The sequence below is a fragment of the Amblyomma maculatum genome, chromosome 1 (genome assembly GCF_055883805.1).
Source record: "Amblyomma maculatum isolate TAMU_Amacu chromosome 1, ASM5588380v1, whole genome shotgun sequence".
Classification (NCBI taxonomy): domain Eukaryota; kingdom Metazoa; phylum Arthropoda; class Arachnida; order Ixodida; family Ixodidae; genus Amblyomma; species Amblyomma maculatum.
Window position 1 is genome coordinate 77,028,286 of NC_139344.1, and position 26,092 is coordinate 77,054,377.

The following is a 26,092-nucleotide window of genomic DNA, read 5'->3' on the forward strand; positions in this document are numbered from 1 at the left end:
GATCAGCAGCCCGAACATCCTCCTTCCGCACGTAGGGTGGAGTAGTGTGTCACCCCGCCCCATCCAGTTTTTACGGAGTGCTCGGCGTAGGCAGGCTGATTCGAGTAATTATATCTTTGGGGCCGATTTCCACAGCAGTAAGCCGCACTAATAGATTGACACATACCTGCCGTACAGAGAGTAGTAGTTAGCACGGTTAGTTGTACAACGTGACGCCACCATCTGTAGAATCCATGGCATAAGCGCCTTTTACGCAATGGGTCTATACGATCAAAGCTTGATACGGGAGAACACTCCGCGCTGCTGGCACGCGGTCCTAAATAAACAAGTTAAACGATACGTTGCAACATGTTGGCCTTGTTACTTAGAATGGTGATTTGCAATATACCACGCGCCTGCTGCTAACTGGAGCTGCGAATGTATGGCATTTACCGTAACACCTTGGTACGATAAGGTACGGTAACGGTGCGCCCTAGTATGCAGGATGTCGAAACGGAATTTTTCGGTTTCAGTAAGGATTCACGTGGGCGCTTTTTGGGTACTGTTCCGGGTTCTGCTTCGGAACGACATTCTGTTATGGGTCAAATCGGTTTCAACAGGTTTAAGAAAAAAAGATACTTGAATGAAGACGAACTTCTAGTCAAGCCTGTTGATGCTGACTCCATGACAACCGTACGTACGTGAATTAAAAAGACAAAATGTGCTTCATGTGAGATATTGATACGTGGCGCACGGGGATCTTGAGCCACCTCCACCAAGATGATACGTGGCAAGGTAAGGCCAAAATATTAGTCCAAGATGACTCCGCACACAGCACACAGAAACACAGCAGCGTTAACCGGGCACCAACCGACACTGCTCGCACGTCGTCTTCACCAAAACGCACGAGCTTTTTCTTCTTTCCTCCTTATGCAGATACCAGTGCATGCACCGCCTAATGTAGCAATATTTCAACTTGACTAGTTTGCATGTGCTGTTCATGGCTAGAATCGTTGATTAGCTGAACTAAAAAAAAAAAAAAAGAAGGTCGTTGGCCTAATGTGCTGCTGCCTGTCTTAAATATTGAACAAGCACAACACAAGATAAAGCATTGGCTGTCCATGTATTCACATAATAATTCTACATTTACGGAAACATTGTTGCGCGAAGGACATCACAAGACGTGGAATCAAGCATCATTTAACAATTTTTACTACAAATTGATTCAGTGTGCTCGAAAGAACACCAGAGGTATGCAGATATATTTCAGTGCATATTAGAGGAGGCGGACAGTGGAAACATCGTGCTAGAGATACCAATAACCGTTCTGTATATGAAGTGCTTCACGATCTCTAGCCTACGGAAGCCCGGAAATATGCTTAAATCATACTATTTAACTTGAAAGGGGCTGTTAAGAAATAATAAAATAGTAAAATAGTAATAATATAATAATAAATTTTATTACAAGGTATGCGCAAAAATAATAGTAACTAATCAGAAAACCCTTAAACTGCCCACCAGAACGTCAGCCGTTTTTAAGAAGGGATGCTCGACAGCATGCCTCATTCTTATCATAAATCATGCGAATGAGAAATGTTCAAGATATAAGCAATTTCGTATACCAAAATAAAGAAACAAACTTGGGAGATGCTTAAGCTACGTAGATAAGAGTAGACCTATTAGGCGTTCCGTTCACCGCGTGTGAACATTCGCACGAAGACTTTGTTCTCGTCATAGACATCCCCCCGCACAACGACCTGCTTCTCTTTCTCTTTATTTTTCACTCCGCGCTACCCCTGTAGCGACCTCCAAGAGCAGTGGGTAATTCCCACTCTTGTCTGAAAGAGGGTACCACAGGCGCTTGAAGTGTTCACCCAATCGTGAGTGTGTTACTGTGCTTTTCATTTTGTCAGATGCAATTTTCATTTTGTTTGCAACGTCAAGAGTGGCCATGTGGCGCGCCGTAGTCTTAAAGATGATGACGTAACGCGCCCGTCGCCTTGGCATCCACGTTTATCTCGTAATGGCCTAATTCCTTATTTGCGCACAAGTAAGGACTCATCGACGCATAAGTATGTCTCTAAGACTGACCGCGTAAAGGACCTCAACAAATTCAGAAGTTCCAGCTTAATTCAGCTCCAACCGACGAACTACTGTGGCTTACAGAAGTACGCCACGGTAGATCGTCGGTTCGAGCTAGTAAAGGCGAACCTACAGTGAACTGATCCCGGCAATCCTCCTAAATTCATCCGCCCACCTAACTTTCTGCCGCCGCCAGCTACGCTCGCGGTTCTCTTGGAGTCTAGTTTGTTACTCCTAGCGACGATCGACTATCTTGACTTCGCATTACTCGACCTGCCCATGCCCATTTCTGCTTCTTGATTACTACAGAATATCATTAACTCGCTTTTGTTACTTGACATACTTGGCACGCTTCTCGTCTCTTGACGTTACACCTACCAATTTCAGTTCTATAGCCCTCTGCGGGGTCATCAATTTACGTTGAACACGTTTCGTTAACCTCCAGGTTTCTGCCCCCTGTGTGATACCAGTAATGTACAGATGTTATTTGCTTTCGCCTGCAGGCATATTGGTAACCTGCCATTCATGATCTGATAGCACTTTCCGGATGCGCTCGAGCTCAATCAGATCCTTTTGGCTATTTTCATTTCGTGATGCGGATATGTAGCTACTACCTGTCCCATGAAAGAGCCCTGAGCAACGGTTCAGGGGAGCTTCAGTTCGCAAGCCGTGCCAACGTTTCGAAAACAGGACTTGCGTTCGTCTGGGCAGCGCGATCATCACTGGCGGGGGTTTAAATACGCTTTGGCTTCCCAAGAAGAACAGAAAAAAAAAAAAAGCAGGGCAACGAGTGAAAGAATGTTTCTTCCCTTCCTTCCTCCCCCCTCCCTGACTTTTCTTCCACGGAAGCAAAAGCTTATTTAAACCTCCGCCAGTGAGGATCACGCTGCCAAGACGAAGGCAAGTCCTCTTGTCGAAACCTTGGCTCGGATTGCGAACTGAGGCGCCCCCTCAACCCTTCTTCAGAGCTCTTTAATTCTGTGTAGCCATCTTCTTTCTCTTGTTCCCTATTACCTGTCCTAAATAGACGTATGATTCCCTTACCCCTTCCAGCGCCTCGCTGTCTATATCGAAAACTGTCGTTCCGTTCCGGGGCTGTTGAACATTACTTTAGCCTTCTAGATATTAATTTATGACATACTTTCTGCATTGCCTGTCTGTCATTAACCGTTCTTTGTAACTGCCACCTGAGCTACTCATCAAAACTCAACAACGAGCTCTCTGAATACTTCCCCTAAGCAAGCAGTGCATAGTACTGAGAGATCGTGTCTCTCTTCGTGACATCCTTTCTTATAAAAATTTTATTACTTATTTTACAGTGGACTATGGAAGTTAATTATAGTGAGTATACAGCAACCACATTTATCCATTAAAAAGTACTAAAATTTCCATAAACAGAGGTTTCAGGCAAGGAGACAGGATCTCCCCAGTACTCTTCACCGCTTGCTTAGACGAAGTATTGAGAGACCTAAGTTGGGAACAGTTAGGGAAAATGATTGACGGAGAAAGCCTCAGTAATCCGCGATTCCCTGACGACATTACCTTTCTAAGTAACTTAGGCGACGAATTGCAAAGGATGATTGTTGATCTAGACACGCAAAGGAGAAAGGTAGGCTTAAAAGTTATTATGAAGAAGAATAAGATAATGTTTAACAGTCTCAGAAATGAACATTTTTACAATAGGCAGCGAGGCACTGGAAGTGGTAGGGGAATATGTCTACATAGGACAGGTAGTAACAGTAAATCCGGACCACGAAACTGAAATAACTAGGAAAATCAGATTGGGATGGAGCGCATGCAGCAATTACTCGCTGATCATGATTAGCAGGTTACCAGTATTTCTCAAGAGGAAAGTATACAACAGCTGTATCTTGACGGTACTCGCCTATTGGGCGGAAACGTGTAGGCTAAAGAAAAGAGTCGTACTCAAGTTGAGGACAACGCAAAACAGCTTTATTATCTTGACGGTACTCTCCTATGAGGCGGAACCGTGTAGGCTAACGAAAACAGTCGTACGCAAGTTGAGGACAACGCAAAACAGCTTTATTATCTTGACGGTACTCTCCTATGAGGCGGAAACGTGTAGGCTAACGAAAAGAGTCGTACTCAAGTTGAGGACAACGCAAAACAGCTTTATTATCTTGACGGTACTCGCCTATTGGGCGGAAACGTGTAGGCTAACGAAAAGAGTCGTACTCAAGTTGAGGACAACGCAAAACAGCTTTATTATCTTGACGGTACTCTCCTATGAGGCGGAAACGTGTAGGCTAACGAAAAGAGTCGTACTCAAGTTGAGGACAACGCAAAACAGCTTTATTATCTTGACGGTACTCTCCTATGAGGCGGAAACGTGTAGGCTAACGAAAAGAGTCGTACTCAAGTTGAGGACAACGCAAAACAGCTTTATTATCTTGACGGTACTCTCCTATGAGGCGGAAACGTGGAGGCTAACCTAAGTTGAGAATAACGCAGAGAGCTATAAAATTGGTAATGATAGGTTTAACATTGAAATAGGAAGCATGCATAGTGAATCAGGGAGCAAACTCGAGCTAATGACAGTCTAGTGGAAATCAGGAAGAAGAAGTGGGCATGCATGGGCAGGACATGTAGTGCGAAGAAAGGTCACTGATGGCAACAAAGTGGATTCCAAGGGAAGGTAAGAGTACGGGGTGGCAGAAAAGTAAGTGGGAGGATGAGGTTAAGAAGTTTGCAGGGGTCAAGTGGATGCAGCTATCAAAGAACCATTATAATTGGAGAGATATGGAGAGGTCTATGCCCCGCAGTGCGTATAATCCGGCGGATGATGATGATGGCGATGGTTGTTATGTGCTCAATATAGATACCTTCCAATATTTTCACACCTGGCTCATCTACACCTTCGATTCGCGATGCTTGCATCACTGCTAAAGTTTCCATTGAGTCAAATGCTTTCTCGTAATTAATTAATGTCATGTATACTAGGAGGGTTACATTCCGAGTATTTTTCTATGATCTGATTGATAGTGTGGATATTGTCACGTGGTGGTGCCAAGGCCGTAAACACCAAGAGAGAAGACAGGCGTCATTGCACTGAAATCAACTCTTTATTGGGCTGACTTGCGCCCTCAAATTAACCGAACAACTCGGCGGCGGCGATAGCAACAAACGTGCTCTCCGGTCATCGAACTGAGAATGCCCACTTCACTCGTCAGCGCTCAGTTTAAAAGCGGCGAAGACACATCTAGATAAAACCGCGAATAGTGTAACGTCGAACATTGTAGAAACACAAGCGCGTGTCTAGAATCTTTCGATATACATCTCGAATCATCTGCCACAACAAATGAAATGATACGGCCGCGTCTCGCGACAAGCATGAAGAAAAAAAGAATACAGAATTGATACACGCGCCAGATTCACAATAATAAGACCGGATGCCGGCGGCTGTCGAAAAAGAACAAGTCAATATTTTAATGGTTCGCGAGAATATTATCTGCTATATAGTAGCCTTCACGAAAGACTGCCTGATCATTTGGTTAATTGAGGTTTCCCTGATTCTATTAGCGATTATCTTAGTAAATATTTTGTCCGTAACAGATAGCAAGCTGATCAACCTCTACTTTTTCATGTTATTGACGTCCCCTTTCTTAAGAATTAAAATAACGTTAGCTGTCTTACAAGAGTTCTGTCCCGCCAAGGTCATGAGACACTGTGTGTAAGGGGTGGCCAGTTTTTCTAGCACGATATCCCCACCGTCGTTCAACTAATCTACCGTTACCTGAAATTTCCCCGCTACCATTCCCGCTACTTTCCCTATTTCCATAGCTTTTAAGGCTTTAATTGTTTACTTCGTTCTTCCTAACTGGCGGAGTGTCTGATTGCTCTGAATATTTCCATTACCCTGATCGTTCTGATTACTTCGGTGACTGTATAGATCAGTGCAGATATGCGTTGTTACTTCGACTATCTTATCCATATTGGTAACCAAATTGCCCGCCTTGTCTCTAAGCCCATACATCTGATTTCTGCCCATGGTTTCCCCTTGGCCGCTTTTAGGCTACCGCCGTTCTTAGAGCATGCCAGGATCTCTTCATTTTATGCTTTTTTTTATGTCGGACACCGTACGTTTGTTGATTAGATTTGCTATATTCGCCACTTATATCCTGTCTATTGGGTTGAAGGCTTTGTATACACCTGTTTACAAAGATGCAGGAGCATTAACTAGTTTGACGGTTCAGCTTAGAACGTGAACGAGGGCTGTTTTCGCGAAGAAAATATGCGAGATCTTTATCCGAGTTTAAAAGGGGACCAGATCACTAAAGAGTCGGCCAACTTGTCACGAGGTCTGTTTGCCTCCAAAGAAATGCGTGTTGTTAAGAAGACCCATGAGTGGTCCCTGCTACCGCAGGCTATGTCGTTTGTGGCTAGGAACGCGGTGGCGCTCTACTTCCCAAGCATAGCGTACTTCTTTGCGAAAACGCCTTGGCTCACTCTTTACGCATAGTGCTTAAAAAAAATCACGCATCAGGCTTTCGATTTGTTACATTTCGCTCCTTGCCGCAAAAATCGCACGAGAAAAATATCCCTCTCTTTATAACTGCGTCCCCATTTCTCCGCATACGAGCTCTACGATGACGGTAAGTGCGGCACTAATGACATCATGATTTATGAAGAAGTAGAGCTCTCAATCGCGTTTTAATTACGAGCCATTAAAAGCGAGACAGAGAAGTTCGAATCCGCTATTGCGATGGCTTCATGCGTTTATTTTTACAGCGATGTTTTTGTTGTTGTTGAGAGATTATCGCTGTGCAATGTTTCTTGGCAAGAACGCCAGGAATAATTGGCCATCAGTGGATAACTTGCTGATTCGAGAAAAGAGAGAATTAATGAAATATTACTTTGCAAGATTCATTTTGTCGAAGACGGTGAGAAATTCGTTGCGTTATGCAAAGTGGTTAGGTTGCAGCGTAAGGGTGCAGCGTAAGGGCAGTAGCTTGGACGGTCGGTGCACTGCGGCACTGGGTGTGTCACTGCGGCTTCGAGCGTACTATTACTAAGAGAAAAATGCCTCTATATAAAAAAAGAAGGTGGCCCGCAGACCTTTAAATACCCCCTTTTTACTCGCATCGCATTTCCATGACAGCCAGATTAGGTCTCGTATCAGGCATCGTAGGGAAAAAGAAAAAAAAAAACGAAAATTGTATTTCAATGTGAAGCAAATGGCCTCAGTTCAGCGGTCTTCACCATGCTCTTTCCCGTATTTTACCGAACTTCCGGTCGTTACAATCATTTATGCGCGCTTTTTGGCTCCTTACATTCTTCTTTGAGCCAGATCAATTTTAACCTCAGGTATTTACCTCGGGCGAACAGCTCCAAGCTTACAGATACCAGATTCGCAGCCAAACCGCGAAATAGGTAGAACGCACTCCATAAGCACGGAATACGAAAGGTCCGTCCTTCGAGTGAATAACCGAGTGGTGAAAACTATGAAAGTTGTCTGTTGCAAATTGCGATTGCTTTGCGCGCTTGCCACAAACTATCATTATGGATGTACAATTTCCAAGGCACATAACCTCAGCGGAAGGCCTTCAAGGTCGGTTCTGTTCGGTGTTGCCCGCTACTGACGTGACGCTCCTATGACCTGCAGAGAAAAGGCTCTACTTCCGTCCTCTCACGACATCGACAGCGGCGAAACCGACACCAAGCGCTCGGCTGCCCTACTTTGCAGACAGTGAAGAACCAAAAGTGTCACCTCCAAGTCACGCCGCTTGTTGCTAAATCATTTCGGTGCTCCTTTTGGTACATACAGCTAGGGCGTATAGGCTTAGTGAAGAAAGCCGGACACTTTTGTATGATGCGTGAATGCGCCTTCTTTGTAGTTTCCATTACACAAGCAGTGGGAGGCAGCCCTGACCATCGACAACCTGTACCAGCAAACCTAGACCATGCAGCTATAGACCGCAAACAGCTACCGCCAGCGGAGCCTTGAACTAGGGGAGGTTCACCGACCATGTAGCTGCTGCAAATTATTACCTTTAATAAACGCTTCTCTCTCTCACTCCCTCCTTTGTCGGCTCCGTAGGGCACCAAGAGGCTGAAGCGGAATCCGTAGGGAGCCTCAATGTTCAGGGACGCGCTCGCAGGAACGCAACCCAGGCAAAACAACAGCTCATATACCCGTGCACACACCGCTCTGTGCGATGTTGCTCAGTGTGTAAAGCCATGGGAATGAATGTGATGATCCATGTGTTGCAACGGACTGTTTGTATCGCATTCCAGGTTTACATTAAACAAGCACTGTTTCGCCATTACGAAGAGTTGCTCACATTTGCTTAGCACAGCCGCCGATGGGGCCCGCGTTCCCACATGGTATGCACGGGAAGTCATATTCCATTAAACCGCCGTACTCAAGCCAGCGCCAAGGAGTATGCCGTCGAGCAACGAATGCGGGCAGCATTAAATGTGACGGCGATCTTGTCAGGGCTGGGGACTTTAGAGAAATGGTTTATTGCGGCGTGCCAAGGCAGCGAATTTCAAGCAAGGACGGGAATGAAAACATAGTCAAAGTACCTAGCACTGAGTACCTAGGCTGAGTACATAGCAAAGTACTCAGCCTTGGCCGAATCGAGCTGCCTCACTTGATTCAAGCGCATTAATGTGGTGCAGTGCCTTTGCCGCCTTCTACTGCTGTTCAAAAACGTGGAGGTTGCGCTTTTTTATTATTATTACCTTTACTTTTTGACTCAAAACGCAAACGTAAAAGAAATCATGTCCATTCATGGTTGGAAGGCTGTGGAAATTAACATCAGCCTCTTAACGTTTCTTTCTCCAGCACTTGCTACGGGATTCGGCATGGTTATTTAATTTAACTTAGCCGCCCTATCTAATGTCTCAAGGATGACTAAACAGTAATTCTATGCGAGTGCGCGCGCACCCCATCCCTCACTCACCCCCCCCCCCCACACATGCACACACGCACGCACGCACGTGCGCACGCACACGCGCGCACACACACACACACACGCACGCACGCACACACACACACACACACACACACACGCACACACACACACACGCGCGCGCGCAAAGAAGTACTTTGCACGTTAAAGAACTCCAGGGGGCCGAAATTTTCGGAGCCCTCCGCTACAGCGTCGCTCATAACCGATGACACAATGGGATGTTAAACTCTATGAATAAACCAAACTAACGCACACTTATGGTAGAGATTGTCTCCGTAGGTGCGAACTAATCTACGTGAAGCTATGAAGGGCAGCCGCAGTCTGAACTTCTAACTGTTGCTGATCGCGCTGACGCCCGCATACATCGGCGGCAGCAATGTGAGCTTATATGGCCTTCGGTGCGCTTGCATGCTGTTGTTATAAGTAAACGCAAGCTTCCAAGATCTTCAAAAGCATGCGAGCAGCAATCGAGTTCTGACACACTTCCTTCAAGACCACAAGCGCGTTGCGCATCAAACGGTGTGCTGTGTTGTCTATTATTGCGAGTTTGTTGACTAAATACGCAAGACGTGTGATCGAAGACTCGCCTAGTTATTGATGCGATGTGGGCTTTGCGATTCCTACATGCGTAGATTGATTCTTGTGACTATTAAGCCTGGAAGAACCATGGCACGGATGTTCCTAAATGCAGGCATGATCTTGATAAACACATGTCGGCTGGTTGAACTCTTTTTTTTTTTTTTTCCTTGTGGAAGCGCGTACAACATTCATACCAGCTTAGCTGCACACCACGTCTGTGCTATGCAGTTTTGCCGTAGAGAACTGGCACTCTTAAGAAAGGCGCTTAAATCCGGCCTTGCGTGCCAGCGCCTATTGGCCTGCATGCATGATGACTCGTGCTTGACAAGGTGATGGTACGTGCATGTGGTAATCTTCGGGGATAACTTTCAGCAAACCTCCAGGTATATCCGCTGTTCCACTGAGCAGGAAATGTGGAAGACCACGTGCTTGCATCGCGCTTCACACGTTGACGACGTGCACGCATTCATGCACGTATACATTCATGCTCGCGTATTGAAACGAAAAGAAAAGCTACTTGGCAATTTCAAAACGGCCGCAATCTCCACAAAGTAACCGATTCAACGGCTAAATGAGAACAAAACCCTTCGCTAGCCAAATATAGCTTGAATGTGCTTGAGAACGTCTGGGTACAACTGTAACATGCAGCCTAATTCAGCACATTGCCAAGAAAAAGCTTCAGGGCTCGTTTTTTGCGTCTATCTTTCTGTCCGCCATCTGTATAGGCGCTGTTTTAATTGTACGGTCATCGCGTTCTTGGCTACGCTCGCAACACTGCTGTCCTTTTATTTCGACGATAGTTGCCCAGTGACGGCGAAACAGCATTCCTTGAGAGATCTCATAGGTACGCCACCATAGCCTATTGTACGAATCAACAAGCGTTGCAGCCAGGTGTTCTTCTCTTTTGGACAATTTTCCAATTTTCTGGATTGGAAAAGGTTTTTCTGCAAGGAGGAGGGGGGGGGGGGGGGGGGGGGAGGTGAGAACGGTATATTTGGTACCCCGTGTTGCTAACCTATCTGTCTATCCTGACTGCATTGTCCTTTTAGTGTCCCTTTAAAGAAAGCTTATGCCGCCAATGCAAGCGAAATGCTCTCTGTAAAGATTAAACAAAATATTAAACTCAAGCTCCAATGCTCCAGGTTCTGGTTTTGTAAAAGAAGCATATAAAGAAACCGTTGCTAAACCAACAGATTTGCACGCGTACCGACTTTCTGACTACTGCACCTATGGCTGGCAATAACAATCTGATACAGAAAAGTATACTTCTAACTGCAGGATTTTTAGTTGCCAGTGCTACAGTGCGCTTGCTCCGCGAATGTATGAGTTAATTAAAGCTACGTATTGTGCTACACAGTCAAAAATGTTTTCTTCAAAAAGAGAAAAGTCAAAAAGGTTCACGAGAGAGGAGAATCGCGTTTTCGATCCCAGCCGCGGCGGCCTTTTTCGATGGAGGCGAAAAGCAAGGCGCCAGTGTGCTGTGCGATGTCTGTGAACGTTAAAGAAGCCCAGGTGTTCGAAATTTCAGGAGTCCTCCGCTACGGCGTCTCTCATAGCCTGAGTTGCTGTGGGACGCTTAACCCCTTAGATCATAAAATAGGCTTTCCCGACATAATAAGCTGCAGCTGCAAATTATAACTTAGACGTGATATTGCGCTTCGGGGCGGAATCACTGACATCGATGGGATTATGAAATGCCGACGAATAGAAATGTGTCATTTGGAGGAATTTTCGCATGATTAGAGGATTTTAGAAACAAAATTGCGCGAAAACGCAGTGTTACAGACTCTCGAGAAATTTCTCCAAATTGCTTAACTTTTCAGGCTACCGTTTAGGAAAAAGAGCCTTAAACATAGATTTCTTTGGTCTCATTGAAGGAATTTTCGTTTACAGCATGGGACATTACTGTAACTGAACGGTATGCATTTGAAAGGCGTAAGGTGACCAACCCCACGGACACGCGCATTTATTTACACGTTATTCCGGTCGTCTCAACAGACCACTTTAAAGCGAGTCAAAAATGTAGAAACTTTTCTGATTGCGCCAGTTTGCTTCTGGTTTGAAAAAAAAAAAGCGAAGAAATGGTAGTGTAGCATTGTTTCAGGCCTCTCGACAGTGAAAACTTCGTCCTAAAGCGACTCGGGACGGCCGCTTCCTGAACCAAGCTGTTCTTTGCAGCGTGCTATAAAGGAGCAGTGAGAGGCAACGCTTTCCATCGAGAGGCGCGTAGAAAGCTAATCGACTCGGTAAAGATCGCTGCAGAAGCCACAGGGGCCCTGGCCAAAGGGCTCCATCCACCCGCGAACAAAACTGTCTAGAAAAAACGTATATATGTTTCTCTCTCTGTTAACTTTAAACACTTTAAAATGCAGTGTGCACCGGAGAACGGTGTTTTGTTCATAAACCTGAAAACGCTTTTAGGAAGTTAAAGAACGATGGAACGTTTTCCTCCTGGATCTGTTTATGCGACATTCACCATATACACGAGACTATGGCAAACGCAGTATTCTGTTATGGGCTTGTAGGCGGCTCGCAAAACGAAGGCCGAGCCATTGCTGGTGGTTTTTGATAAGTGGTATCTGGAAGCAGCGTGTTGTTCCGCCGTCATTACGTCATGAATTATTTTACTCATGACGTTTACACTTTTATATAAATGAGCAGTGTCTGTTGCCAATGCACTGCAAGACAATTTTCAGGGCATCTCGAGCAAAAAGTTTGGAGGGTAAATTCAAACGCTGAAAAAACGCGCCGGAGATACGATTTACTCGTCCCCAGCCTCAGTAGGCAATGATTCCCTTTTTTGTTTTTATTTCGCATAAACAAGTCGCTTGTTATTACCATCTTATTCCCTAACGAAATCCCCAAGCGATATCGGCGCATCGTCGTCGATTGCCAGTGTTAAGCTAAGTCGTTCACGTTTAAGTATAGACAGAGAAATAGGTTGGTCGCTGCCTAACGCTGTTAGTCTATAGTTTATTTTAGTAGTACAGTGCTGCATATTTTCGTCGCGCTGAGGTTTTCAAGTAATTTTCACAGGTCTTAAAAAGACGTAACTTTCAACTAGAGCTTCCCCTACTCCACTCCGATTGCTCACTCCGGCTGTTCTCTACCGGCTATGCTCGCGTACCCATTCCAAGCCGCCCCCTTCATTGCACTGACCCCATCACCCCACGTTCCTGATGGACGACTACCTTATTACGCCAATTACTAACCCTCCCCACCCACCTCCTTTGGCCCTGCGATGCGGCGGTTTGTTCTGCCGATGGTACTTTATACCGCAGAAGCCTTAATCCAGTTGGCTCTGGTCTGCGATTCGTTTGTCCAAACACCTTCGCTCTGATATGTTCGAAGAGCTCCATGACTTCTACACTTCTGGTCATCTGGGTGTCTTGCGAACTTATGAAAGCATGCGCCGTCGCTTCTGCTGGCCCTATCTCTACCGTTCTGTCCACTGCTACGTTGGTACCGGCGACCAGTACCAGCGCCGAAACCTGACTGCCACCCTCTCAGCGGGCGTGCTTCAAACTGTTAACGTGCCCCCCGAACCTTTATATATCGTTGCCATAGACCTTTCGGATGCCTTTCCTGAGTACACTTCCGGACACAGGTGGGTGGCACATGCCACGGACCATGCTACTCGTTATGACCCCACGCGGGCACCCCCTGTCAATGCTGCTACTGATGCTGCCGACTGTTTTCCAAATGATCTCATCCTCCGTCATAGTGGCCCCGCCAACCTCTTGCTGCTTTCTTTCCAATGCTATCGAAAACTCATTTCCTGCTCTGTATAACATAATCTGACCATCGCCTGCCCCTTCAAATCGATAGCCTCGTCGAGCACCTGAACCGAGCTCTCACCGATACGCTGAAAATGCTACGGACAAAACGAGTGCCGTCGATGCTAATGAAGGGATGTTTCAGTGCTGCGTGTGTTACCGCTCTCGGTGCTTGGAGCGGATCTTGTGTGTTTCTGATCTTCGAGTTGAGCCCGGGTGGTTTCTGCTTCTGACGCCCCCTCTGCTACGTAACAGTATAGTTTGGCTTGTAACAAAGGGCTCGGGCAATGAAACTTGTATATTTAATGAAGGTGAAGCGACCCATTCATCGCGTTTCACACTTTTACGACTACATGCTATGAAATGCACCATCACCACAATCTTTTACACTGAAAGCTACTTATACCGCTGCGAGCAACTAGTAGAGCCATGCATTCCCAAAAGAAAATCCTTAGAATTCGGCCGATGAACCAATATCTGCTAGACCGGTACTCGCACAATGCAGTGGCGGACGACACGAAAGTTCGCACTAGGTCGAGGAGACACATATTTCGCCCATTAAAGGTGCATGCAACGCGGAGGCATGATTAAAAAAATGAAAACGAAAGAACAGCAAATTCGTCTTTTCAGGTAACTGGTCAATCGGTTAAACATACCCCCAGTGAATCTAGGCTACGCCTTGAAGCTGGTCATTTAGCGCACATTCGCACAAAAAGCTTGGCACTTATCGCTTTAGTTTCTCCCAATGGCTTCACCGTCATCAATCTTTTCACTTCTACTGCAGGTCAGAATGCAAGAAATCGGCGAGAGCCGGAAAACTAAAGCCCAGCTGTGAACGTCGGCTACATTTGCAACGACGGTGAATAGGGCCAAATCGTCTCCCAGTAAACCCCCTAAAGGCGGTGCACGGGCCACAGCTTCATGCGTATGTGCGAAGGCAGTTCTGTCTGTTTGCAGTAACACTGAGTGCTCTAGAGTAGCAGGTCGCCTTTCCGTAGCCGATAGTAGCTGCCTGGAGTCTCGCATTCACCTGATAACTGGCAGGTGTAGTTAATGAGCGACCTGTTACAATATACATTTTAATTGCTCTGATCCGTCTACCACGAACTTCAGTCACTATTTATATTTATTTTAATATGAGCATGTGTCTTGCTCCTGTTTTTGTCTCCAAGAATTGTTACTGCACAATCATAACAGTAATGCACGTGAAAGAGCACCCGGCTACGATCGTGCTTAGACATGCAGAACAACAACAGAAAATTCAAATTCACCTAAACGAAAACTCGTTGAGCAGAACTGGCATAAAGCAGTCATGTATCGCTGATGGCATTCTGATTATCTCTCGTTGCTGGTTTGCAGACTAGTTAATAAAAGCAAAAAGCTGCTATTGCTGTTTTTTCTTGCGCACTGTCGGATACATAAACGCTTTTTCTATGCACAGATAGAGCACATGGTATTGCATGCCGGCAAGAAATTGTCTCCCTGAACTCACCTTCCCTCCACACTACTTTCCTGAGTTTCTTGTGAAACAATTAGGAAGAAGGGAAAAATTATGCTTATATGACAGCTCAACGCTGACAGCACACCTTTAACCTAAAGAGCAGATTGTTTTCTTGCCGAAAACTACTGCGTACCTACAACACGCTCGAAGGCCAATTCGGAGGCAATTTCTCGGGATTGAAGAGACGTGACGCCGTTTAACGAGGTTCGGTCAGCCGCATTGCAGGCTAATTGCTCACATTCGAAGCCTTTATTCCAGAGAGCTTGCCTAAAATTATACACATTTTTTCAATGTGTGCCTGCGAGTACGCGCGCTGAAAGTTAAACTGTGCAGCCCCGTGGGTCATATGAAAAAGTTCTTCCAAGCGTAAGAATGAAATAGCGCTACACCCCCAAAATTGCGCAACTGTTTCGTAGTAATACAGTGGATGATCCATTTCGAGAGCTGTTATGAGTCATTACGAAAATGAATGTGCACCACGGCTAAGCTTTTTCAGTGTGTAGGTTTGCGTTGCTATTCCTGCTTTACGAACGTCTATCGTCAGCGTATTCCAGTTTCGTAACGCCAGACGCGGATCTGTCTCAACTCGCAAAATCGCAACGCAAGCGCCAGCGTCCAGTCAGACGAAATTCCGTGCAGCAGAGATGAAAAATCTGAAGAACAAGTGCCCTAATGACTTCTCCGCAGGGATTCAATATTTCATATAGAATGAAGGTGTGAGTCTGCGTCTGGGTTCTTTCTTTTCTTTCTTTTTTTTTCAGCTGGAGAGTCAGTGAAGGTGGCATATCTCAGGGGTGGTTAAATTGAAGCTCGCGACTGTTCGGCGTATTTGGCTCCTCCTTCGTATTTCTCAGAATAGCAGTTTGGGCATGTTGGTTATGCATCGGTAACAGCGCGGAACGTAGACGGGAGCACAAGATTAGAAGATGACACAACGAGCGCTGACTGTCAACAACGTTTATTTTGGAAAGCCCACAACTTCTTATATCTTAACGCCACACATCACGTGCAAGTGACTTGCACATCTCAGCATAGTTATAATCAAAATTACACGTGCCGCATAACCTTCTCTTGCACACAGCGTGGTACACTTATTTCTGAACACTCACGGAAAAGATTGTACATTTAGCAGCTCGATTTCTTTTTGTGTTAGCAGTAGGGACGGTTTGCTTACACATCGTTCCCGCAGTCTGGCTATCTCAGCGGCTTCAATTATCTCACGAACCAGCTGCTCATTATGTTTTGCTAGCACTTTACATTGTGTGAATTGCACAGAGCAGGTTTTCGACTCGGGGTCTCTTACATGGATCCCCAAATGCCTGCTTTCTTGTTCGACGTTGTTTTTGGGATCTTTCAGCCTGTCATTTGTGCATCTTTCAGTCTGTCCTACGCATTACTTCCCGCACTTCAAGGGTATGGAATAAACAACGCCTTCCGCGCACTCCATAAATCGACTCTGGTGATTTGTTGCGCACCCCGTCTGCTTGTGTGACCCATCGTCGTTTGCACGTCGGCAGAGGCTTTTCAATTTTTCAGGAGCAGTAAACACAACATTAACGCCTGCTCTACGGCCGATCTTTTTTAAGCGATGGGAAATGTGCACATATGACATGGCCACAATCTTGCGCTTGTTGGTTGTCTCCCTGTTCTCATCACCTAGTTGGGCACCGACACGCTCGAGTCTGAACTTCTTATTCAAACGCTCCGCAAGAGAAACAAGCAAATGTGATGGGTACCCAGCTCCGGTAAGGCGTTCATCCTGGCGACGAACACTGGCCTTAATGGTGTGAATATATGACTTCTTAACAGCATTTGACAAACAAAGGTTTCCAATGGCTCTTTTCACAAGTTTGGAATGAGCCGAGTGGAAAGGGCGCCTTGTCACCTCTGGGTTCATAAGCCCAACAGACCTTCCCCAAACCGAAATCAAGTCTGAGATCTAGACATCTCATAGACCCCTGTACCGAGACTTCGTGCGTGATCGTGAGCGGCTGAAGAGCATGGTTAAAGCACGCCACTACTTCCTGAGCTACGTCTTAGGTGTTCGTGCCGCGGCCATCCAAAATAAACGTTGTTGAAAATCAGCGCTCGTTGTGTCGTCTTCTAATCTTGTGCTCCCGTCCTCGTTCCGCACTGTTACTTCAAGATTTGTATTTCTACCTTTAAATATCGCTCACTTTTATGTTCTTTCCACCTGAGTTATGTTAGGACCCCCCTCTATGCCGCGAGGCACTCTTTACAACCCTGAAAGCGGTGAAGTCAAGGCAGCGTGCGATTCTTGAAGACAAATATCTGCCTGAACTCCTGTGGATGCAAACTCGTCATTCAAGCCAAACTTCAAGGTACTTGCTCCCTCTTTACTGCTGCTCTTGACTATAAAGGTGAGTTTTTAATTTATTTTTTTAAGGCTACTTCCATAAGCCTTGGCCACCACTCCATTAAAAAAAAATTCATTCAAGAATCCAAAAACTTAGATGTCATTGTTGGACGTAAGCTATGATTATATAAAACCCCTGTTACGTTCCAGAATCAATTTTATGCCTTGCAATATATTTTCGCTAACATATAGCTCAATTACTACCAAAATAAAGCCATGCCCAACTAGTATTTGAACTTAGGGCACGAAATTTGAATGGTTTTGAACTTGTTATACTTTTTCCAATCTCTATCGTATTGTGCTGAGGAATCTCCCGGAATGGCACTTACCGTTTCATTCATGTAATCTGGATCACGGAATGAGAGAGAAAGCTGGACACAAAGAGATTCGGTCAGTGAGAATTTGTTTTCTGTTGAGCGTGTTGGTATCGCATTGTTGCTTCTGGCAGTACATCCGGTAGATCCGTATGTCATGCGCGATCCATCCCGGATGCTTCGAAGGGTTGGAAACCTTGCCCCGCCGTGGCGGTGCAGTGGTTAGGGCGCTCGACTACTGTGCCCGAGAATGCGGGATTGAATCCCGACCGCGGCGGCCGCTTTTCGATGGTGGCAAAAAGCAAGGCGCCCATGTGCTGTGCGATGTCAGTGCACGTTAAAAAACCCCAGGAGGTCGAAATTTCCAGAGCCCTCCACTACGGCGTCTCTCATAGCCTGAGTCGCTTGGGGGCGCTAAAACTCCATAAAATATACTCTCAACTTACCTTTCTATATTTTGTTTGTCAGATATGGCACAAACAAACCAAGATTCTTCAACAGCAATATTTATTTCCACTTGGGAACAAGCAGTCAAAGAAAGAACACACATGTGTCAGACCAGCATGCAAGGATAGCGAACACAGCTTTTTGATCAATGTAGCCGGAACTTGTATGATTTTCTGCAAACATAGATTTTCCCAAAGAAAATGGGAAATTGCTTTAAAAAAGTGGAAGTGACTAATTTTGGAGGAAAGCACTGACTGATAACTGAACAAACCAAAAGCGATTTTTCCCGCGAAAGCGAAGCGACATTTCAGTGAACCTTTGTATAGAAGAACACGAACTTTGCAACGTTTATATAATTGGTTAATGATCCTGCTTTGTCCGAGCGTTATGTTACTATACAGCCCTATTATAATAGCAAGCTAATTACTAGGCAAGTGAATCGTGTGTTCTCGAATTAACACCCTATACTTTAATATAGAGACATCTGCAGCCCGGGCTCGGTATGATAGACGAATTTCAATTATATACACCACCTCAAAACATTTAAATAAGGAGGGCACTCTCCATCAAACAAAGCAATTAAATGGTCCCATTCGAGCCAAAATGGAAGAATAAAATACTGAGAAAATTCGTTGGTCTCTGTAGCGATTTCTTCATTTCTGTAACAGATATTTAATTATATTTCATGTTCTAAAATAGAAACAGCGTTCACTGGGTCAATTTTTTACATCTACTGCACGATAAAATGTGGCAGAAATTGTTATAATTTGCCTTTGTTTCCACACAGTTATTCATAACCAGTGGTCTGTTCGGTTTTACTTTTTCTTTTTGCACTGAATACTATTTCAAGCTCTAACGGCCAAAGTACCTTGCCTTAATTGCTTTCCCATAACCCACGTTTTTGTCCTAAACTGCGAAGCAACTAGTGCCACGCTTGATCAATACAGAACGCCTGAGCAAAAATGTTTGGCGGATTGTGTACCGGCGTGAGCTAGTAACAGCATTTTCCGTCTCTTCTATTCATCTCCTCACTACTGCTTGATTATTTATTTAGCAATTTTAGTCTCTATGAGTAATCAGCGAATTCTGAAACTCTTGAAAGCCATTTCGTGTTCGCTGTATTATACAACCCTTAGCGCAAAAGTATATACATATGTATTGCCCCTTGCTTCTGCAAAAATACGATAAAGATTGGTTTTACTTTGTTTTCATCTCGGTAAAAAAGGCGCCAATATATCCTGCTAAGAGAAGCGCATTGCACTGCATAGCTGACAAAATGTTGCTGCAATCGTACAAGTCTCCTCTACAGTTCCAGGAACAATTCATTGTTTCAAATTTGCACTTTTTTGTGAGCATCATAGGGAGAAAATACAGCTTTGTTCGTTTTTATTTCAAACGCTAACAGGTCACAAGAAAGGGTTTGGTTCCATTCCTTTAGTGCAGAGTGTATCTTGAAAAAAAGAACCTGGCAGTGCATGGTGATATTTAAGCTCATCGTTTAATCTTATAGCATATTTTCTTGGCTTCTTTTGCGTATAGGCTGAGCTTGGAGAAGCGTCAGCCAACAGACTCCCAATACTAAATGACAACCAGCTAATGTAGTTAGTCAGCGCAAAATTATAAAGCTCCATTTATGCTAAAATTCGGACAAACCCTACAACGTTGCAGCTACTCCTGTAACTAGTAAGACTGGCATGCATGCCCCGCCGGGGTGGCGCAGTGGTTACAGCTCTCGCCTACTGTTCCCAAGGACGCGTTATCGAATCCCGGCCTCGGCGGCAGCTTTTCCGTGGAGGCGAAAAGCAAGGCGCCCGTGTGCTGTGCGATGTCAGTGCACGTTAAAGAACCCCAGGTGGTCGAAATTTCCGGAGTCCTCCACTACGGCGTCTCTCATAGCCTGAGTCGCTTTGGGACGTTAAACCCCACAAACCAAAATAAACCGAGACTTGCATGCATGGCTATTGGTGTTATGTGAGTGCAAAAAGAAGAAACACAGGCACGCGTACACAAACAGAATACTGACCACGTACTTTGCTTCTTCAAAATGACACGGTCATCGCTTTAAGAAATTTTATGGTATCCTCAGGAACATAGAAACTTTCTTAACACTGTCACTCATCACTTCACTCGAAACCAGGGGAGCGTACGCAGAGTCTTATGAAATATTGGCGCAACACCACTTCAGACATGTAGATTATTGTGGGAAGCTGTCTACTTTTAGCAAAGGTGGTGCTTGCTTTGACTGCGCATATCACTGACTAGAACAGCGTGCAGCAAAGTCCATGCACATTTGTCAACTTGAAGATACGACTTACAGGACTTTATTACGCGTGAGAGTTGACTTGAATTACGTACCGAAGAACGCGCGTACCACATCACCGTTATAGCTCACGCTCCGATATGAGACAGCGTGCTCAGCCTGGGTTCACTTGTATACGCATTGTATCAGAGGTATGCTTTGGCTATAGAAACCTTTCCATTCTCTTTCTGCGTTCCACGAGGTTCCATTTACGGTGGTACGCACAGAACCAAGCGGTGAACGGAGTGCCATGCAACCACGATAAAACAGAAAGGGGAGGGGAGTTGTGTGTGTGTTTGGGGGGGAGGGGAGGATTTACAAGTGTTGCATCAGTACAATAACAGCGACTATGAACATAGCTCAGGAGAAGGGGACCCATCAAGCGATTTTGTGCTAGTGCTTATAGAGTTGGTGCAAACGCGTGCACGTTGTTTCAGTGCTACAGTTAGAAGTGACAGAGTAATGTCATCAGACGGTGCCAGGAAACACGAAACAAAAACAAAATCTCTTTTCACCGACAAAGGCATGACAAAGGGTACATTCAACACGCACAGTACAATCAGATAATATGCGTGAAACGCACGAAACTCAGCACATGCTTAAAAACCAATGTTTGCAATGCGGACGAAAACTCGCTGAAACCTAATACAAGGGCCCAGCTCTGAGGTCTCTCTTAAAGAGAAAGAAAGAAATCGTTACGCTTGGGGCATATACTGCACCAAGGTCACCAAAGTCATCTGGCTGTCCAGCTCGTGGGAGGCCAGCCAGGCCCGCTACGTTGGTAGAGAGGGCTGACCACCAGCAACAAGTTCAGTGGAATGACCGAATTAATTAATTTTTATAGCTGTGCAGTAAGAAGCGACTATAAAAGACGATGAACACCTGGCCGCTAAGGAAAATGCACACCAAGGGGGACGCATAGGCAAAAATATTTAGTAATTTGGTAATCAAGCGTCGGTTTTAAACACTTTAGCAGTGTTTGAGCTGTCAGCACAGTAGCCATCCAGATAAAAACGAAATGCGGTCTTGTAGCTGTCTATGCAACACGAGGAGCAATTTGCAGAGAAACTTTCAAAAATTTCCTGCGCAGTCCAAAACAGTAGAGCAAGTGTCTGTAAAAGGCTACCTATGTTTTGTGAAATTGGAGTAGACAAACTCAAGAGCGTACATTGCATACGTTGCTCAAAAAAAGAAAACGAGGGCTGGAGAGTTTTGTTTCCAAAAAGCGCACTAAGGTATGCAGCAAAGTGTCAGGTTTCAACGCAAAAAAGCATCCCCGTGAGGTACACGATGGGAAGAAAAAAACTAAATGGGTCATTTCACCATCTTAGAGCAAACGCTCTAAACGCAACTGCAAGGGTAAGTAAGTACGTTTAAAAATCCTTTATACGATGCTAATATTCAAATTTACGCAAGTAAATTAGAACGCAATAAAAAAGAAAAAGGACTAAGTGGCCTATGTCAGGTGAATAAAATTAAACAAACACTCGCAGCACAACGCGGGGTTGCTTCGCTGCTGAACTGAAACTAAGCAAAATAACAACCCTGGTACGAAAGTTGAAAGGTCGAAACGTCCACCTTACACTTCATACATAACCGTGAAAATACAAGTCAGCTCCATGAACTGAACTTAGTTTGCTTTCTTGCAAAGGGCAAAAGTTGAAAATATCTCGGCTTGACGCGAATAATTTCTGCAACGCAGGCTATGAATAAAAGATCGCCAATGCGAGATGGCAGTATTATTACGGCATTTTTCAGGTTGCTATCCTTCAATTGGATACAAACAAGTTCACGTCTTTGACTGGCCAATTGTTTAATGCTATTTGACATATTCACCTACTTCTGGATTGTTACGACAGATTCCTCTTCAAGATGTACGGGGACCTTAAAAAGCGTGCTGATTTAAGCCTGCCGTACAAATGCACGCGGTTTAAAGTTTTATTGGAGTGCAACACCTCCCCAACATGCCGATTTCAGACAACCGCTGTAATTCTAGTCCAATTGTCAAGAAAGAAGCAGTTGTATCACGAAGAGCTGTTGCAACCTCATATTTTATGGCTGCCACACCAGGTGGTTGAAGTGCTTGCCGAACCTCGACCAATATCTTCCGTCCAACTTTTTTTGCTTTTTAATAGTGCTCTCGGCGTCGCTTTGTCTATTTTATGCCGTAGAAGCAGTTAGCGTCATTTTCGCGACTATTCCACGCCCAGCAACGCCATTTCAAAACTGGGCATTGCGGGAAGGTAGCTTTACGAGCTAACAATGCATACTTCTGACGGTAAATATTTCGAACTGCTTTGCCGATAATGAAAATTTAATATCTGGACTCAGCTTTTCTCTTGACGGCCCACCTTTTCTTAATACAATTTTGTCCCCTAAACTATGGAACAAAATGTTCGTTACATAACATTAACTAATTAATTGCTTAATTACTGAAATCTATAACGTATAAATAGTCCGCCTTGCTGTACAATCCACCTGCACAGGCCGCACTGATGTATCTCTCACATGGTTGAAGGTAACGACCTGTAAACAGTTAAAAAAAAACAAAAAAACACGTGGTATAATGAGTGATAAAATCGATGAAATACTCGAATGTGTGACATTCATAGTAATTTTAACTTAAGTAAATAAAAAAAAAAGCTTACAGCTCCCCTTCAACACGCGGCTACGAACGAGGTGAATGAACGCTGCAGCAGAACGCGATTGCTGGCCAGCTCATTGATGATCTCTTAAAAGAAAACAAAATGGCGCAGAAAGAGTGAGGCAAAACAATGCCCGAAGGATTAGCGGCACGAGTGCAGACTTTAGGGTTAATAGTAAAGAAAGTTACAGGTAACCAATCGTGCATGTCATCTGTACACGAAACACGTGGACACAGCGTATAATTAAGCTAAGTAATTCCAACGATCCCTTAGAGCCCTACTGTGTGAGTGGTTGCAGGAAAAAAGTACTCGAAAGATTTTTTTTTTTTTTTTTTTGCCCAGAGCTCAAGACAGGATGCAAAATGAGGCTACGCAAGCATTCAAAGAACAATGAAGGCTATTAATTGCGCGCTCTCCTTATTTTGCTCACTCAAAGAAACTACGCTTATAAAAGACAAGCTGACGTTTTGATGTTGACCCCGCGCTTCTTATTTTCAGTTTTATATAGAATTACACTTTTTGTACACACTCTTATCATTTGTTTCACATCATCAAAGGCGGGTTATTGTCTACAGCGCCGGATTGCCGAAGGAAAGGATTGCACCTTCATTTTCTATGCCCATTCTGTGCTGCAAAAGCTATCATATCTGCATGATGATCTTGAAACCAACCATCTTGGGAGCACTTCAGCTCCACCCTTAAAGGTATGAGCGTTAACGGCTCCCATCTGTGCCTCTCCTCTTGTAGATCTTCGCACGCGCACATGCAACTTGCTACTCGCTTTGTCACTAATCCTTTAATTTATACCTACCTTATCTCAGAAATACTCATTAGCATACAGTCGTAGGATACAACGATATGTGAAAGACCACACGGCACAGACATTAAGCGCCGCTTTAAGCCGAATACGAACTTGTCCGCGTCACCTATATGAGTAGCATGTCTGTCACGTGATCCAAGGGTCCCGGATGGTTCGATCCCCATCTCACCCTCTCATCTGCCCTCCTGCCATGTCGACCATGTCACGTGGAGCAATGGCGTCAAATAACCCGCCGACCAGTCAGTGCCCGTCACCTGACATCTACTTCGCGCCAGAAAGAAGCTCATGATTCTTCGCTCTCAATGCCGACAGCGCCGACGACAAATTTTATGGAGGACGGGAGCCGTAACGTTGTCCCAGTAAAGTTCTTTGTCCACATCGTGGCTTTGTCATTCGCATACAACACTCCTGGTAGCACAGTATAGGTTGGACGCTCGTTATGCAACAGGAAAGCTACTGACAGCGGCTGTGCTACAGGTGTCGTCGGGCAGGAGTTCCGCGGCTGTTTCAAAGAGCGCTGCACTCCACGTGGGGCCAGAGCAGCCCTAGTCGTAAACGGGGTGCCAGCAGTGCTGTTCGGCCCTGGGTCGCACTTGCAAGCGTTGGCTGCTGCCACGCGCCGGTGGCTGGGACCCTGGCGGCGGCGCTACTTTGTCGATGGGCACGAGCTCCATGTGCGTGGTGTGTTTATCCGGCGCGTAGCTAGTTCTCCGGCAGGAGTCACGCGTCGGCACGGTCCCCGTGGACACGGTCATGCGCGACCTCTGCGACCAGCCGCCTGCAAAGAGGGAACGGAGAGTCGCCGTTAGACACGCCGCCCCCTCTTTGCCCGGCGCAGATGAGCTCGGCCGGGAGAGCCAGGACGACTTTGCACGCCCTCTTCACTATTGCACCTAACATCTCCTAGATTCAAGTTTCGCGTGTTCGAAATTAGACGCCTCTCGCTGTCCAATTCCCTGAAAGGCTCGTCTTGCTCGCGTTGCGCCCTTACTTTTGGTCTCTAATCTTGACAAAGGCTTTCGTTTACGAGCACTGTTATGCGAACCCAGATTTTGAGCAAATTGCGCCGCTTGTGTGACATGTCTTCGACACGGGGCGTCCAATACCCCAAGACTCGCCAGCTTTGACAGCCTCAGCTGATTCGCGGTTTAGCACGACATTTTAAATAAGAGTTACAGCTTTACTACTTCACCGGAATCAATTTTTCTATGTCATAAGCGACACCGAGAAAAGAAAGAGAAGAGGGAGAGAGGGAGGGAGGGAATATTTATCAGCGGCTTTGTCAGTGTGCTCAGTACGATGCAGTACTGCCAATACTTTTTTGTTCGTCACTTTATATACCACCGACCTTTTAAGCAATGAACACATTTCCAATAAGTGGTTGTTAGGCGCGGGCATATTGTGTTGACGGGACTTTGTTAACTAGGCGCTGGCGCAGTGAAAGCAGCAGCGGAACCAGCTTTGCTGCATACCAGGCAGGAAGAGTTTCGACATCTCCCTCACCCGAAGGATAGCTGTATACATAGTAATTATAGCGTCGCCCGAACCCCGGGACCTACCGAAGTTGCGGCACTGTCGCGGTGAAGGCTCCCCCCCGGTAAAGCTAAACTCACACTAGCGGGAAAATTGATAGAATGTTAGATCAGGCACAAGATACTGTCTGAGGGAGACTCCAAACGAGGTTCCTTGTTAGCCCTTATCCATTAGCAAAAGCGGACCCGGATGATTTTAACCCCGAGTGCAGGTTCTGAGGCGGAACAGCCACGTATGATCACATATACTATGACTATGTAAAGAACCTTCACTGGAGGATCCAGTAGAGATTCGCTTTTTTGAGCGATGGAAGGGCGACCTGGTTAGTTCGGACCGAGGCATCCCGGTCTTGGCCACCGACATACATGAAAAAATTATGTTAGAAAAGTAATTAAAATAAATTACATTACAAACTACATTACTAATTACTTTGCCGAAAATCACAAAACAGTAATTAAATTACATGACTAATTACTGCTCCCAAAAACGTAATGACATTGCATTACAATTATTTCTGCAGAGTAATGCAATTACTTTTAAATTACTTTCTGGCTTTCATCCCTACAGAAACTAAGGGTAAAGCTAATAAACAAGACAAAAACAACGCTTCACACGCGGTGCACGCATTCTTTCACCTTCCCGTGAAATTCCGACCCTGGAAACCATTCCCTCTCCTTTTCCTTTAACACAGGCTGTTACAATGATAAGACAAAGACAGCAACAACAAAAAAGAAGAGACAGAATCATGGTCGAACTGTCACTGTTTTCATTATACGCTCAAGACAGAAACGAACGAAGAACCTAG

General features: G+C 45.2%; 1 protein-coding gene across 2 annotated transcripts in view; it reads right to left on the reverse strand.

Annotated features, from left to right (window-relative positions):
• Positions 1-26,092, reverse strand: part of LOC146202854 (QRFP-like peptide receptor) — an 800,647-nt gene that overhangs the window by 165,452 nt on the left and 609,103 nt on the right. The window contains exon 6 of one of the 2 annotated variants that reach the window (XM_084585188.1): positions 24,134-24,532. The exons of the other annotated variant lie outside the window; for it this stretch is intronic. Within the exon in view, the coding sequence (XP_084441314.1) occupies positions 24,300-24,532 (233 nt within the window). The 3' untranslated portion in view covers positions 24,134-24,299. Of the gene's footprint in view, positions 1-24,133; positions 24,533-26,092 lie in introns of those variants that run through there. 2 annotated transcript variants of the gene reach the window in all.